Source organism: Schistocerca nitens, chromosome 7 (genome assembly GCF_023898315.1).
Source record: "Schistocerca nitens isolate TAMUIC-IGC-003100 chromosome 7, iqSchNite1.1, whole genome shotgun sequence".
Taxonomy (NCBI): domain Eukaryota; kingdom Metazoa; phylum Arthropoda; class Insecta; order Orthoptera; family Acrididae; genus Schistocerca; species Schistocerca nitens.
The window spans coordinates 263,049,121-263,061,711 of record NC_064620.1 but is presented as its reverse complement, the minus strand read 5'-3'; the positions used below and the strand labels follow the sequence as shown (position 1 = coordinate 263,061,711).

At 42.8% G+C, this 12,591-nt stretch overlaps 1 protein-coding gene across 1 annotated transcript in view; it reads right to left on the bottom strand.

Moving 5' to 3' along the window:
• The window catches only part of LOC126195021 (juvenile hormone esterase-like), a 51,273-nt gene extending 39,225 nt beyond the window's left edge, over window positions 1-12,048 (bottom strand). The window contains exons 1-2 of the mRNA XM_049933456.1: window positions 11,920-12,048; window positions 8,591-8,734 (exon numbers count right to left, since the gene is read on the bottom strand). Of these exons, the coding sequence (XP_049789413.1) occupies window positions 8,591-8,734; window positions 11,920-11,976 (201 nt within the window). The 5' untranslated portion in view covers window positions 11,977-12,048. The remainder of the gene's footprint in view (window positions 1-8,590; window positions 8,735-11,919) is intronic.
• Window positions 12,049-12,591: the final 543 nt, after the last annotated feature.

The following is a 12,591-nucleotide window of genomic DNA, read 5'->3' as shown; positions in this document are numbered from 1 at the left end:
TCTCAAGAATGTTTTTCGTTGTTACTGTAATGGATTTTATCACAGTAACCGTTGAATTTTTCCTTCTATGAAAGCTGAAGTCTGAATTCCGTTTTCTGATCATACGTGGAGATACGCACCTACCACTGTAGTAACTGCACAAAGCAACCGAGATATGGACGTAATTATTCGTACCGATCACCGTCAGATATCGTTTCAGCTTTTGGTAAAAGAAAGCGTAAGTCCTGAATCTTCCGTAAAGCAGGATACCTAGCGTTCACTGTGCGTATACCTACCTATTAACGTCCCAGATACATACTGTACCTTATGATTGGGTTTTTAGCATTTCGCTATTAAATTTAATCTCATTATCGTTCATGGTTACTGGAATATTCGGGAGATTACTCACGTAGGACACTGGAGATGGTGACCGACCCAGTAAAGTAATAAAAACAAGTCTCCAACCTCTTGCACCAGCCATAGTGGAAGGTTGGGGGATTAGACGTCAGTGAGCTGCTTTCTACCTGAGTTTCAAAAGTCAGATGCTGGTGTTTTGAAATATGGCTGACGAAAATACTATGCGGTACACAGGAAAGTAACGGTGATTTTCTTTTGTTGGCTGAGGATGATATGGTCTTGTTGGTTTTTGGTTCTTTTTTAGAAACATTAGAAATCAATCTGTGCAACATAATAGTCCTCTGGCGAAGTTTTTAAGTACTTCTTCACGTAGTATATACGTCAAAACATCTTGTCCTGTTGCGTGACAGTGGAGAAGCACAGAAATTTCAAATCATCGAGGGCAGGTCATGACTAATCCCTAAATACGGCCAAGACTCTGAATCTTGAGACTACTAAGAAGAACAACTTTACAAACCAATCGCAACACCGAGAAGCAGTTGTGCGGCACAAATGAAAGTTGGTAGGTGTATTTCTAATTCTTACAGATGGTTGCACTACTACGACAATGCAAATCATGTTTGCTCTAAGTACACGCTCTGTCGGTCGCGAGCGACAAAGATGCCATTATCAACACGTCGTTGAGTTTGAACCAGATTGTGTATGTACGGTCGCAAGAAGACTCTGCTCCGAACGGCCACGTGGCACTACCGAAAGGGAAGACCATCGTATTCGGCGTATGCCTCTGGCGCATCATACTCCATCTGCAGCAGTAATTTTAAAAGCAGTTGATACCATAACAAGACAAAGAAGTGTTACAAATCGGTTACTTCAACGACAGCTCCAAGCCAGACGCCTTGTAGCATGCATTCCACTGATTCCAAATCACCGCCATTTGTGACTTTAGTGGCGCAAGCGAGAGCTCAATGGAAGGCAAAGTGGAGGTCTGTTGTTTTTTCTCATTAAAGCTGGGTAGAGATGACCGTGTGTCGGTTAGAAGGAGGCCAGTTGAGGGCCTGCAGCAACCTGCCTGCGTGGAAGACGCGCTGGACTTACACCTGGAGTTATGGCCTGCGGTGCGATTTCGTATGACAGCAGGAGCACTTTCGTAGTTATCCCACGCACCCTGATTGCAAATGTGTACGTCAGTCAAGTGATTGGAATTGTTGTGCTGTCGTTTATGAACAGCATTCCACTGGATAAAGTTCTGCTACAAAACACTGTTGCAACCAAACATGCACTACAAGGGGTAGACATGTTGCCAGGGTCCGCTCTAACGCCAGAACTTTCTCGAATCGAGCACATACGGAACATCATCGGATGACAACTCCGCCGTCTCCGCAATCAGCATTAGCTGTCCCTGTAATGACCGATCAAGTGCAACAGGCATGGGATTTCATTCCACAAACTGACATCTGGAACTTATATAACATAATGCATGCACGGTTGTATGTTTCCAGTCAACATACTGTTGGTTACACGGGTTATTATGTACCAGCATTTCACATTTGCAGAAGCTTATCTCGTGCTTACATTAACCAGTGATCTTGTAATGTTAATCACTTAAGGACGTTACCTAGTCAAATGTATTCCAGAAATTCCATCACTCTGTATAAATTATTTTCTAGGGTAGCATTTTTCCGTCAGTTTATTTACGACGAGTTGAGAAACATGCATTCGCTACAGAAATGTTACTCGAAAATTTCCTCTTAGCGTTCCAACTAAATCATTCTTACTGAACATGAATTAAGTAACATTCTAACATTCGGAAAACATTTCCGAAATCAGGAGTAGCGTTCTGCTCTCCATACTGAACAGAAAAGACAGGAATTTATTGCCTTTATCTCGCCCAAGCATCAAGCTAGGAAATCGCTGATAAAGATGATTAGAGGAGATAAATCTGTAAAGTCGACAACGACTTCAGGCTGATGATTTACCGTTGCAGCAGCATGTCATACGGTGACAGTAACAAGCATTGCTAGTAATTCAAAGTCACGTCCGGGTTCGACTTCATACAAGGTCATTTTCAACAGGCATCAAGTACATGTACTTGAAGATGGCACTGCGTGAGGCTGAAACTGTCTTGTTGTGAGATAGGCTCTCCTCTTAATCATCAATAACATACACTCATAAAATCCTGATAGCTTTCCGGAAACGCAGAATTCTGGCATCTAAAACCTTCTGTGGAAAGCAAAACATCCCGGAATGCTGTAAGACAGTTTGGGTCAAAGTTGGTTTATTTCCCGGATGCCACCATTTTTGATATCTTTGGCCTGAGCAGTTGACTTCGTAGTGAAAGCATTCACTTTCTTAGAGAGAGGGGGAGAGAGAGAGAGAGAGAGAGAGAGAGAGAGAGAGAGAGAGAGAGAGAGAGAGACAGAGAGAGAGAGAAAGGGAGAGAGCATATTCTGCACATTTGGTGTTGCCCAAGTATTTTTTTATTTATAGCTGTGCGTCCCCGTCCATAGTAGGTAGCATCTTGCCTTGTACTTAATATTTAAGGCTTCATTACTCCTGAAATATGTGTCGCACAGTGATATTATTACGTAGGTGCATGCAGCGGCATATGTAGATGTCGTCTGCATAATGTGTTGCGAAAGGATTTAGCAGCAACGAAGTAAAGATTTAAGCGTCATTCATGATGCTGCAGTTTCTCACGCATCTCATTGTTTAGGACGTCATAAATTCTCTGGACTATGTGTCGTAGAACGATATGACGTTGCACTTACATTCAGTGGTACCTGTGCATATTGTGTGAAAAGAGGGCCTGAGTAGAGTTAGTAATAAATTATAACGTCAGGCCTCATGTGCTACTTTTACTGCATGAACAGCGGGAAAGTAGTAAGCGCTAAACACATTACCTTTCATCCTTTTACACGGACTGTCAATGAGAAAATGTCGTAAAGTTTTTAAATTATGTCTAAAGTACCTTGCAAGTCGCTAAGTGCTCTCATTCTCAAATAATGGATTAATGAAATCTGGGTAATGCACCGAGGACTGCTCTTGTTTCTTTGTCACCTCCATCAATTTGATAGTTAGATGGTTCTTCCCCCCCCCCCCCCCCCCCCCTCACCAACTTACCCACAGCGATTGTCGGTTGACATTAAGGTATATGTGTATTAAGTTTGAAATCAGTCGTGATTTAGGAAAGATTTGTAACACACACACACACACACAGACAGAGAGAGAGAGAGAGAGAGGGGGGGGGGGGAGAGACATTGATACATATACAGATTTTATAATATGTATGGGATCATAGATGTAAACGAAGCGAATTGAAAATGAGTACGACATTATGTGTGCCTTCAGAACAGCAACAAATTATACAGGGTGGTTCCGTGATGACTTTACAATCCTTCAAGGATTATGGAGAAGGGCAAATGCATCAATTTGAGAGCAGAGACCCCGGTTCGGGAACGACTGAGTCGAAAGCTGTAAGCAAACATCGTTCTAGCATCTTTGACGGTGAAGCTCTTCTACTGCAAGTCCTTTGCTTTCCATATTTTGGGAGGGGGTAGTATGGACCAAAACAAGAAAAATTCCAAGTAAACATGGGCTCTAAAGTGCATACCTTACGAGCTATAAACATACGTTCATCTTTATCACTGTGAAACACATCTATTCTACCTAACAAGAGGTTTTAGCTCTTAAATTATGAATTTAGAGGTCATGTTGGTAAGATAGTTTTTTTCTTTTTTTGGCCATACTACCTCCTCCAAAATGTGAAACGCAAAGAGATTGCAGAATAAGAGGTACACATTCGCTTATAACTTTCGATCAGGGCGTTTCCTCACCAGGGTCAAACTGATAAGTTTACCCTTCTCCATCATCCCTAAAAGTTTGTATCATCATCGCGGAATCGCCCGGTATGTTGTCAACCTAAATACACTGTCAAGTCTTTCCTGGAAACAAATTAGGGAGGAGAATTAGGGCTTCGCTATGCAGAAATCAATGCAGTGATTCCATTATCCGATACCAGTATTCCTAGAGCGATCGTGTAAATTGTATTCTAAAAATGACGTGAAGTTCGAGATTGCAACACTATAAAAATCTAATAACAACTAGCAAAGAACAGTTGAATAATAGAAGACTCAGCTCGCCCAGCTAGCCGCGCGGTCTAACGCGCTGCTTCCCGAGCGGGAGTATGCCTGTCCCGGGCACGAATCCGCCCGGCGAAATAGTGTCGAGGTGCGATGTGCCGGCCAGCCTGTGGATGGTTTTTAAGGAGGTTTCCCTTTTGCCTCGGCGAATGAGGGCTGGTTGCCCTTATTCCGTCTCAGTTACACTATGTCGGCGATTGCTGCGCGAAAACTGTCTCCACATACGCGTGCACCATAATTACTCTACCATGCAAACATTTGGGGTTACACTCGTCTGGTATGAGATGTTCTTGGGGGGGGGGGGTGTCCACTGGGGTTGAACCACACATTAACACTGGGTTCAGTGTGGGGCGGCAGTGGGGTGGGTGGACTAATGTGGCCTGTAGTGAACCACTGAGGTCTAATGCAGAACGAAGCCTCTCCCTCGTTTCTAGGTCCCCGGTTCAGTTCACAGCACACAATACACAATAGGGTACTCAGTGGTTAACTATTAGTGATCGGCACGTCATTCCTGTATGCAGCGGGCAGTCCTCTTAATATAAGCGTTGCCATATTGACGAGTAGTATTATTCACAAGTTACCTATTCCTTTTCAAAAAACCAAGCGAGGCCCTAATTGTGACTTGAGGGTTTCCCCCCTCTATGGATTCGGATTGGAAACACTTATGATGGAAGGGCACTGGTTTGAGATAATTCTATGCAGACTTTTAACTGTCGTAAGTGCAGGGGTTGCCAGAAGATGTACGAGTAAAAAAAGTAAGGCCTTCGAATTTTTTGTGTGAAAACTATTAAAAATTTTTACAAACAAAACGTAATAAACATTATACATCTTTATTTTGCATGTCACATATTGCATGCCTTTGACAGGAAAAGTGTGCGAACTGCAACATGTAACACTTTCGTGTGTAAGGTAATTGTGGTGTCACTGCCAGACACCACACTTGCTAGGTGGTAGCTTAAATCGGCCGCGGTCCATTAGTACATGTCGGACCCGCGTGTCGCCACTGTGTGATCGCAGACCGAGCGCCACCACACGGCAGGTCTCGAGAGACGTACGAGAACTCGCCCAGTTGTACGACGACGTTGCTAGCGACTATACGGACGAAGCCATTTCTCTCATTTGCCGAGAGACAGTTAGAATAGCCTTCAGCTAAGTTAATGGCTACGACTTAGCAAGGCGCCATTAGCCTTAAATAGCTTGTATATAAAGAGTCACTTGTATCGCCACAATCTCCAGATGTCTCATCAAGAACGATGTATACAAGGATGTATTAAAAGTTAAGTATATTCCAAAGATACGTATTTTCTTTATCACATTCATTAAGTCTCCTGTTTCAGACCTCACTCCATCCTTCGTGGGTTGGCGCGTGCATCTTGGCCGCCTCTTTCAATTAGTGTGCGTAGTGTTGGCAAGTCTGCCGACACTACAGTAATTATGTGGTTCGTCAGAAACAATTTACTGTAGTCGACTTTCGAAGTTCGAAGATATCTTACACACGTGGAGCACCCTCTCCTTCAGCATGGCAATGGCAGACCGCACACGACCGTTACAACACCAGCAACAATCCGAAACCGGGTTACCGTCTTCTACCATCCTCCACACGTTATAGTCTGTCTGTAAACTGAAGAGCGAGCAACGCTTTTGGTGGGGGAAGCGGCCTTTCCCGGAAGAACGCTGCCACCGGCATACAGGGGCACCCAAAATCTGTTGCCCGTTACCTGTCTAGCGGTGTAGATCGGCGTGCGTTTCTGTTCGTGGGATCTTAGTTGCCAGTGTCAGTCATTTAACATTGTATACTTACTGATATGCTTCGATATCCGGAGGAGATGGATAATCGTCTAGCATTGCAAGAAAATGTGTAGAATACGAAGAAGAGGAGGTATTTGCGGAGAACGAGCGTTCAGTCGTCTCTAACGTTATCACAGCGTGCATTAAAGAGGCGACCCAAAAAGAACTATAATAATATTACCAGTCCCAATCAATGGGCGGCAATTTATGCTAACGTCAACCTCGCGCAATAGGAAGCATAAGGAAGGAACGTGAAAATAAGCCGCATGGTTTACTGGAATCGCCACGAAGGAATACTAATAATTTTGGGAGAAAATCCATCGTTATAGACAGTTTCAAAATGGTGTAAATCCTTTGATGCTTATGGAACGCTAAATCTCTATCTTGGTCACTATTCACCTGATTCTAAGACAAATTGCTTAAAACATGTGCCCAATAGCTATTCCGAACATTGTTGAAATTTTCTTCGAAACATGTACACCGATTCTGGACTTCTAAGCAAAAAGCTTGACCTACGAGGTGCGTTCACATAGTAATTTTTATTTTTTGGTAAGAACTTTATTTGTTAATGTACAGCAAATTTACCTCTTCAAAATATTCCTCATCACATACTGTACACTTTTGCCAGGGCTTTTTCCAATTCCCGAAACACTTTACGAACTGTTTCTTCGGGATAGTTTATAGGTCTCTTAACTGTGCATTTTTAATCTCATCCATGCTTGTAAAACCGCTGTATTTTAAGGCCTGCTTTGAAATTTTTGTACCTCTTGTATGCCCTTGGCTTACTCGTAACAGGTTCACCAAAAGCAATATTTAATATTTCTAAAAATTTCATACACTTTCTTCCATTCTTATGACAAAATTTAATGCAGTTTCTCTTATCTATTTTTATACAAAACAAATATTCATTGATGCTACCACAACACATGTAATCTTTTTGACAGCTGACAACAGAGTAAACACCCAATACGCGTAACATTGTACGCATGCTATTGAGACATGTTTACGAAGACAGTTATAAAAAAGTAGTGCCAATCGGACTAATACAACACACAAAATTATAAATGTCTGCTTAGTTTTTAAACACTCTTCGTGTTGCAGGAATTGTTAAGTTTCAACGCAGTTGGGTAGGGGTTGGGTTGTTTGGGGGAGGAGACCAGACAGCGAGGTCATCGGTGTCATCGGATTAGGGAAAAACGGGGAAGGAAGTCGGCCGTGCCTTTTCACAGCAACCACCCCGGTATTTTCCTGGAGCGATTTAGGGAAATCACGGAAAACCTAAATCAGGATGGCCAGACGCGGGATTGAACCGTCGTCCTCCGGAATGCGAGTCCACTATGCTAGCCACTGCGCCACGTCGCAATGTTTCAATGCAGTCCTTCAAAGAAAACTTTTACCTTTTAGCAGAAACACAAAGTAGGAACAAGGCTTAAATTCTACTTATTGTTTGCATTATATGGGGTTCGTTTTACGAAAGCAATAGAGGAACATACATTCACATGAAGATCGGACCAATGTTTGTAGTAGAATCCTGACTTACATTTTTATGTTAATATTATTTACTCTATAATGTTGCGTTTAGAAAGAAGCTATCGTTTTTTGTATTCCTTATGGTCTTAACGCATTTGTCTAAAAATAAACGCAGCCGCGACTTATCTGTACACGGCGCCGCCACAGATTTATTGTGCGCGCCGCGGCAGGGCCGGCGCTACGTTGGGAAACAGCCTGTAGAAGCGCCTCGTGACGTAGCTGGGTTGACAGAGTGGGGACTTGCTCGCTCGCTCTTCAGTTTACCGATAGACTATATCGACTTGGTCCCTTCCGATTTTCATCTGTTTATAAGAATTACAGAACACTTTCTTGGACTTCGCTTTCATAGTGATGCAGCAGTGCAAGCCGTGATGAGGCTGGGGCTCCATGATCAAAGTCAAGCATTCTACAGTTAAACAAACTAGGAGAATCGTTTCGTCACCCGGGTGGCTGTGTTGAGAGATAATATGTTAACGAAATTTGTTTTGTTTAAAGAGCCTTAAGAGTTTTCACATATAAAATTCGGAGGCATCACTTTTCAACACGTCGTCTTATTAGTATCTGCACCGGTCCTGAAGTATCTTTTGATTTTTCAGTACTATGGAAGAATCTAAAACTGATATCGCCCTGGTGCGTTTGGTACAAAAACTGATTGGTCAAACGAGCCGTGATATGTAGGCGCATAGCTATTTCCTTCCCCTTCTCAATTTTGATGTGAGTCACAGGCTGTCTTGTTCTTTGTAAGACAGCGATTTTTAGTGTGTCACTTCGTATTTTCAAAGATTCAGAGCACTCACCTTGAAGCGTAGTTCACCGACAGGCGGGGCCGCAAATGGAACGCCGGAGAACTGGTAGTACGACGTTCCGTTGACTGTGATGTTGGCCTCTCCACGCAGAACTCCGTAAGTCGTCTGAACATCCACGTACAAGAATTGCCCCACCTACGAAAAGCGAACACTGCTGGAGAGCTCGATACGGAACACACTCCAGTGCTTCAGAGTAATTAAATACGATGTTTGCCAGGGGCACAATTAGAAAACGAAATATAGCGTGGTCCATAGGCGTTAATTAGCCTTTTAAAAACGAAACAGGTGGATAAGCAGAAAATCAGGTTGGATAAACGAAATTGAAGCTCAAGCTGCAGGGAATAGAGACGGGGAAAAACTTGTGAGGCTATGTTACCAACACGGTGGCCATTTTGGAAGCCGCCATTTTGTGTGCAATTCGCAATTTCCATACGGAAAGGGAATCATATGACATACCTACCAGATACACAAATATATGAGAAAACCGATGGTGCCTTTGTTTGAGCATAGCTTTATTCATTGTGGGTTTTCGATATACTTCTTCCTTATAGGCGACGTGAGCTGATGGATTTAACATAATCTGAATATACTGAAATCACAAGAGAGGAGCATCCGTATTATAGCAGAGGATTTCAACAACGCCACCCAGACAGACCATCCGGTTATCCAAAATACGGTGGTAGAATTTTTCGTGAAACGGTGAAAACAGGCTGGGCCGCAACGCAACCGAAAGCCGGACGATCGGAAACGGTTACATATGAAGCCACATGAGCCGCTGTTCTTATATCGTTCAGTAAGAGTTTAGAGCGCGAATAGTCGCCTAGTGTCTTAGGACACTGAGAGCAGACGTACTTGAGTAATGAGAATTTTGACCTCAATTGAATACGCTCCCCAGATTTAAGTTCATTACATTTGTACCTTTGGGGGCATGTCAATGCAGCTGTGTATATAGCGAAGATGTTAAACACTGCACACCTCAGAGATTGGTTTGTCAGTACCTGTGCTCGCATTACGGTACTTGAGTTGGTTGTAGTATCTGAGAAGTGGAAGAAGATGATGGTAACAACATTATAATGTTATGGACAACAGTACAGGTACCTCATGTAGCTTTTATTTGTCAGCTGCAGCATTAGTCATGTTCTGTACAAAATGCGGCATAATTCGAGAACTAAGAAAACTATGCTCAGGTGATTGACACCGTTGTTTTTCTCTGATGTTATCTATGTCAAGTTTCACAATGACCCTCTTTAACCCCTTTCCAGTGAAAAATTATTAGTTGCAACCATCATACCGGTTTTAAAAGTGGCCAACGTGTTGCTGACGGACGGCCACGGTGACCGAGCGATTCTAGGCGCTCAGTCCGGAACCGCGCGACTGCTGCGGTCGCAGGTTCGAATTCTGCCTCGGGCATGGATGTGTGTGATGTCCTTAGGTTAGTTAGGTTTAAGTAGTTCTAAGTTCTAGGGGACTGATGACCACAGATGTTAAGTCCCATAGTGCTCAGAGCCATTTGTTGCTGACGAAGATTCACAGTTTATCCCCCACCTCGTTCTACGTGACTCCATTTCTTTTCTTTATCCATTTGGACTTAGAAGTGTGGCCTCACACCTCCAGACAATTTATCTTCATAAATTTTCAGCTTTATCTGCAACACAAACCCGCTGTAGCTTATGGTGTTGGCACCTGTGTCATTAATGTGACAACTGAGGGTGTCTCGACGTACAACAGGAAATGGATGTGTACATTCCTAGCAGAACAGGAACAGAGTAACAAACAAAGGAAAGATATTGACATTGAAGAAATTAATATGAACTGCATGTGAGTGGAGCTGTTGTATGTCCCATCCTCGTCGCCAGTCTGTTATGACTTCCTTTGCACGCTGTATGGTCCTGTAGTAGATACAGGAGAGATTAACAATGCCGTCCATGAACAAAGGATTCACATATTAATTTATTTCCCTAATAAACATGTATTGTTTCGTAAATTGCTAAAAGTAGCTTCGAATGTCGAAAAATATGCAGACACAAAAGATTTATAAATAAGTCACTCTTCAATACAATGTCAATTCAGAAGATGTCGAGCCTTGAGCAGTATGAAAGTCTGTAAATGTTATTCAGGAGGCAAACACACAAAATGCGGGTCAGTGCTTGAATGTGCGAACTTAGAACCCGCCTCTGGAGCTCCGGAGAAGGGATTCTTGCATCTCATTGGCAGCAGCGTAATCGTTCGTGGCAGCGCCTTGTGCCGCGGTAGCGGCTGTTCGAGGGGCTCTGAGCACTATGGGACTTAACATCTATGGTCATCAGTCCCCTAGAACTTAGAACTAATTAAACCTAACTAACCTAAGGACAGCACACAACACCCAGCCATCACGAGGCAGAGAAAATCCTGACCACGCCGGGAATCGAACCCGGGAACCCGGGCGTGGGAAGCGAGAACGCTACCGCACGACCACGAGATGCGACGGCTGTTCGAAGCACGGTGGTGACACTGGTGGCGCGTTAATTTCAAAGTGCGTTCAACCGCATCGCAGTCGTTACTGCAGGAGGTGTAGTCAAATGAATCATTGGTAGAAGGATCATTAAGATACCAGCTCAACGAGAATATAAGGAAGATCACGGTCGAAACTCCCGCCGATAAACAGGCTATTAGAGAAGGAAGACAATTTGGTATTGGTGAAAGATAACAAAAGAAAATTGGCCGTGCCCTTTCGAAGTAAAACCATACCTTAAGTGACTTACGTGACTCACGAATGACTTAAATCTGAACGGGGATTTGAATGCCAGTCAAGTGTCTTATCGTTGTTGCGTTTCGCTCGGGTTTTGTTCAGAGAGATAAATCGAGACGATGCTCTCATGGAAGGTGATTTCAAGAGATAGGAAAGCATTCAGAAGGAAAGAAGATGTGCATACATCCAGACAGAAACTCACAGTGGAAAAAAAAAAACCAGATGCCAAATGGATGACGAACACGAAAAATAAAGAAAGTGGAAGAGACACTTGCATGAAAGTGACTAATAGACAGTGGTGATACCTGACAATCTGATAGATAGAAACTGAAAATACCCAAAACTTCGAACAGAAATACGGAAGTTAAATTGATCAAGAATGACGAACTTTAAAATGGAAAGCCTTTGGAACGTTTGGAAGACAGATGATGCATAAGCGAATTCTAAAGGTAAAAGGCTATCTGAATCGACGTTAGAGCGTATTTTGTGACTTTTAAAGTAGAAAATTAAATTTGACAGCAATACATAAGTAATATTTTATTAAGGTGAGACGCATCCCTTAGCGGAACTATGGTAGCCATTGTGAACGTACCGTGTAGTCTGTCAGGGCGACGGCTAGCAGGAATACTGAGGAAAATAATGACGTCATACTTGTATCGAGTGGAGAACAAGAGACTGCTCGTGACTGCTGCACAAGTTAGCATTGGTGCCTCTATATAGCTGTGAGTGGAGATACTATCAGTCCATGACTCAGTACACTTAGTGAAAGAGAGAAAAGTTAATGTTGCACTCGAAAAAAAAAGGATTATCAGTAAGAAGTGCTCATCTTTTATCTCTGTAGATAGTAACTGTTTTTCCCAGCGCTCTTTTTCTTCTGACTACGTTACTTTCGTAGCACAATGGAAACTTCCTTCTCGTAATATTTACGATGTCACTAAACCGTATAGACAGTTTTGGTTTTATTATTCGCATGAACTCAATTTTTAATCAGGCCAACTTGTCTGAAAAGCGTCATTGGATTTTCTCCGCTATTCCTCATAAGAAACTGGTTATGGTGCAGGTACAAATTTCTAGTTTGATTGTTAGTAAGTTACTAGTAATTTGTCAAATATGTTTGGGAATGCTACAGAATGGAAACAACAAAATAGATTACAACTGATCCGAATGTTGGCGTCAAGCTACAATACAGACTATTAGAAAGTGAACGGTGATCAGAGAATAGAAATGATATCCGTTCTTCGACAAGGTGGTGCATATTCTCACC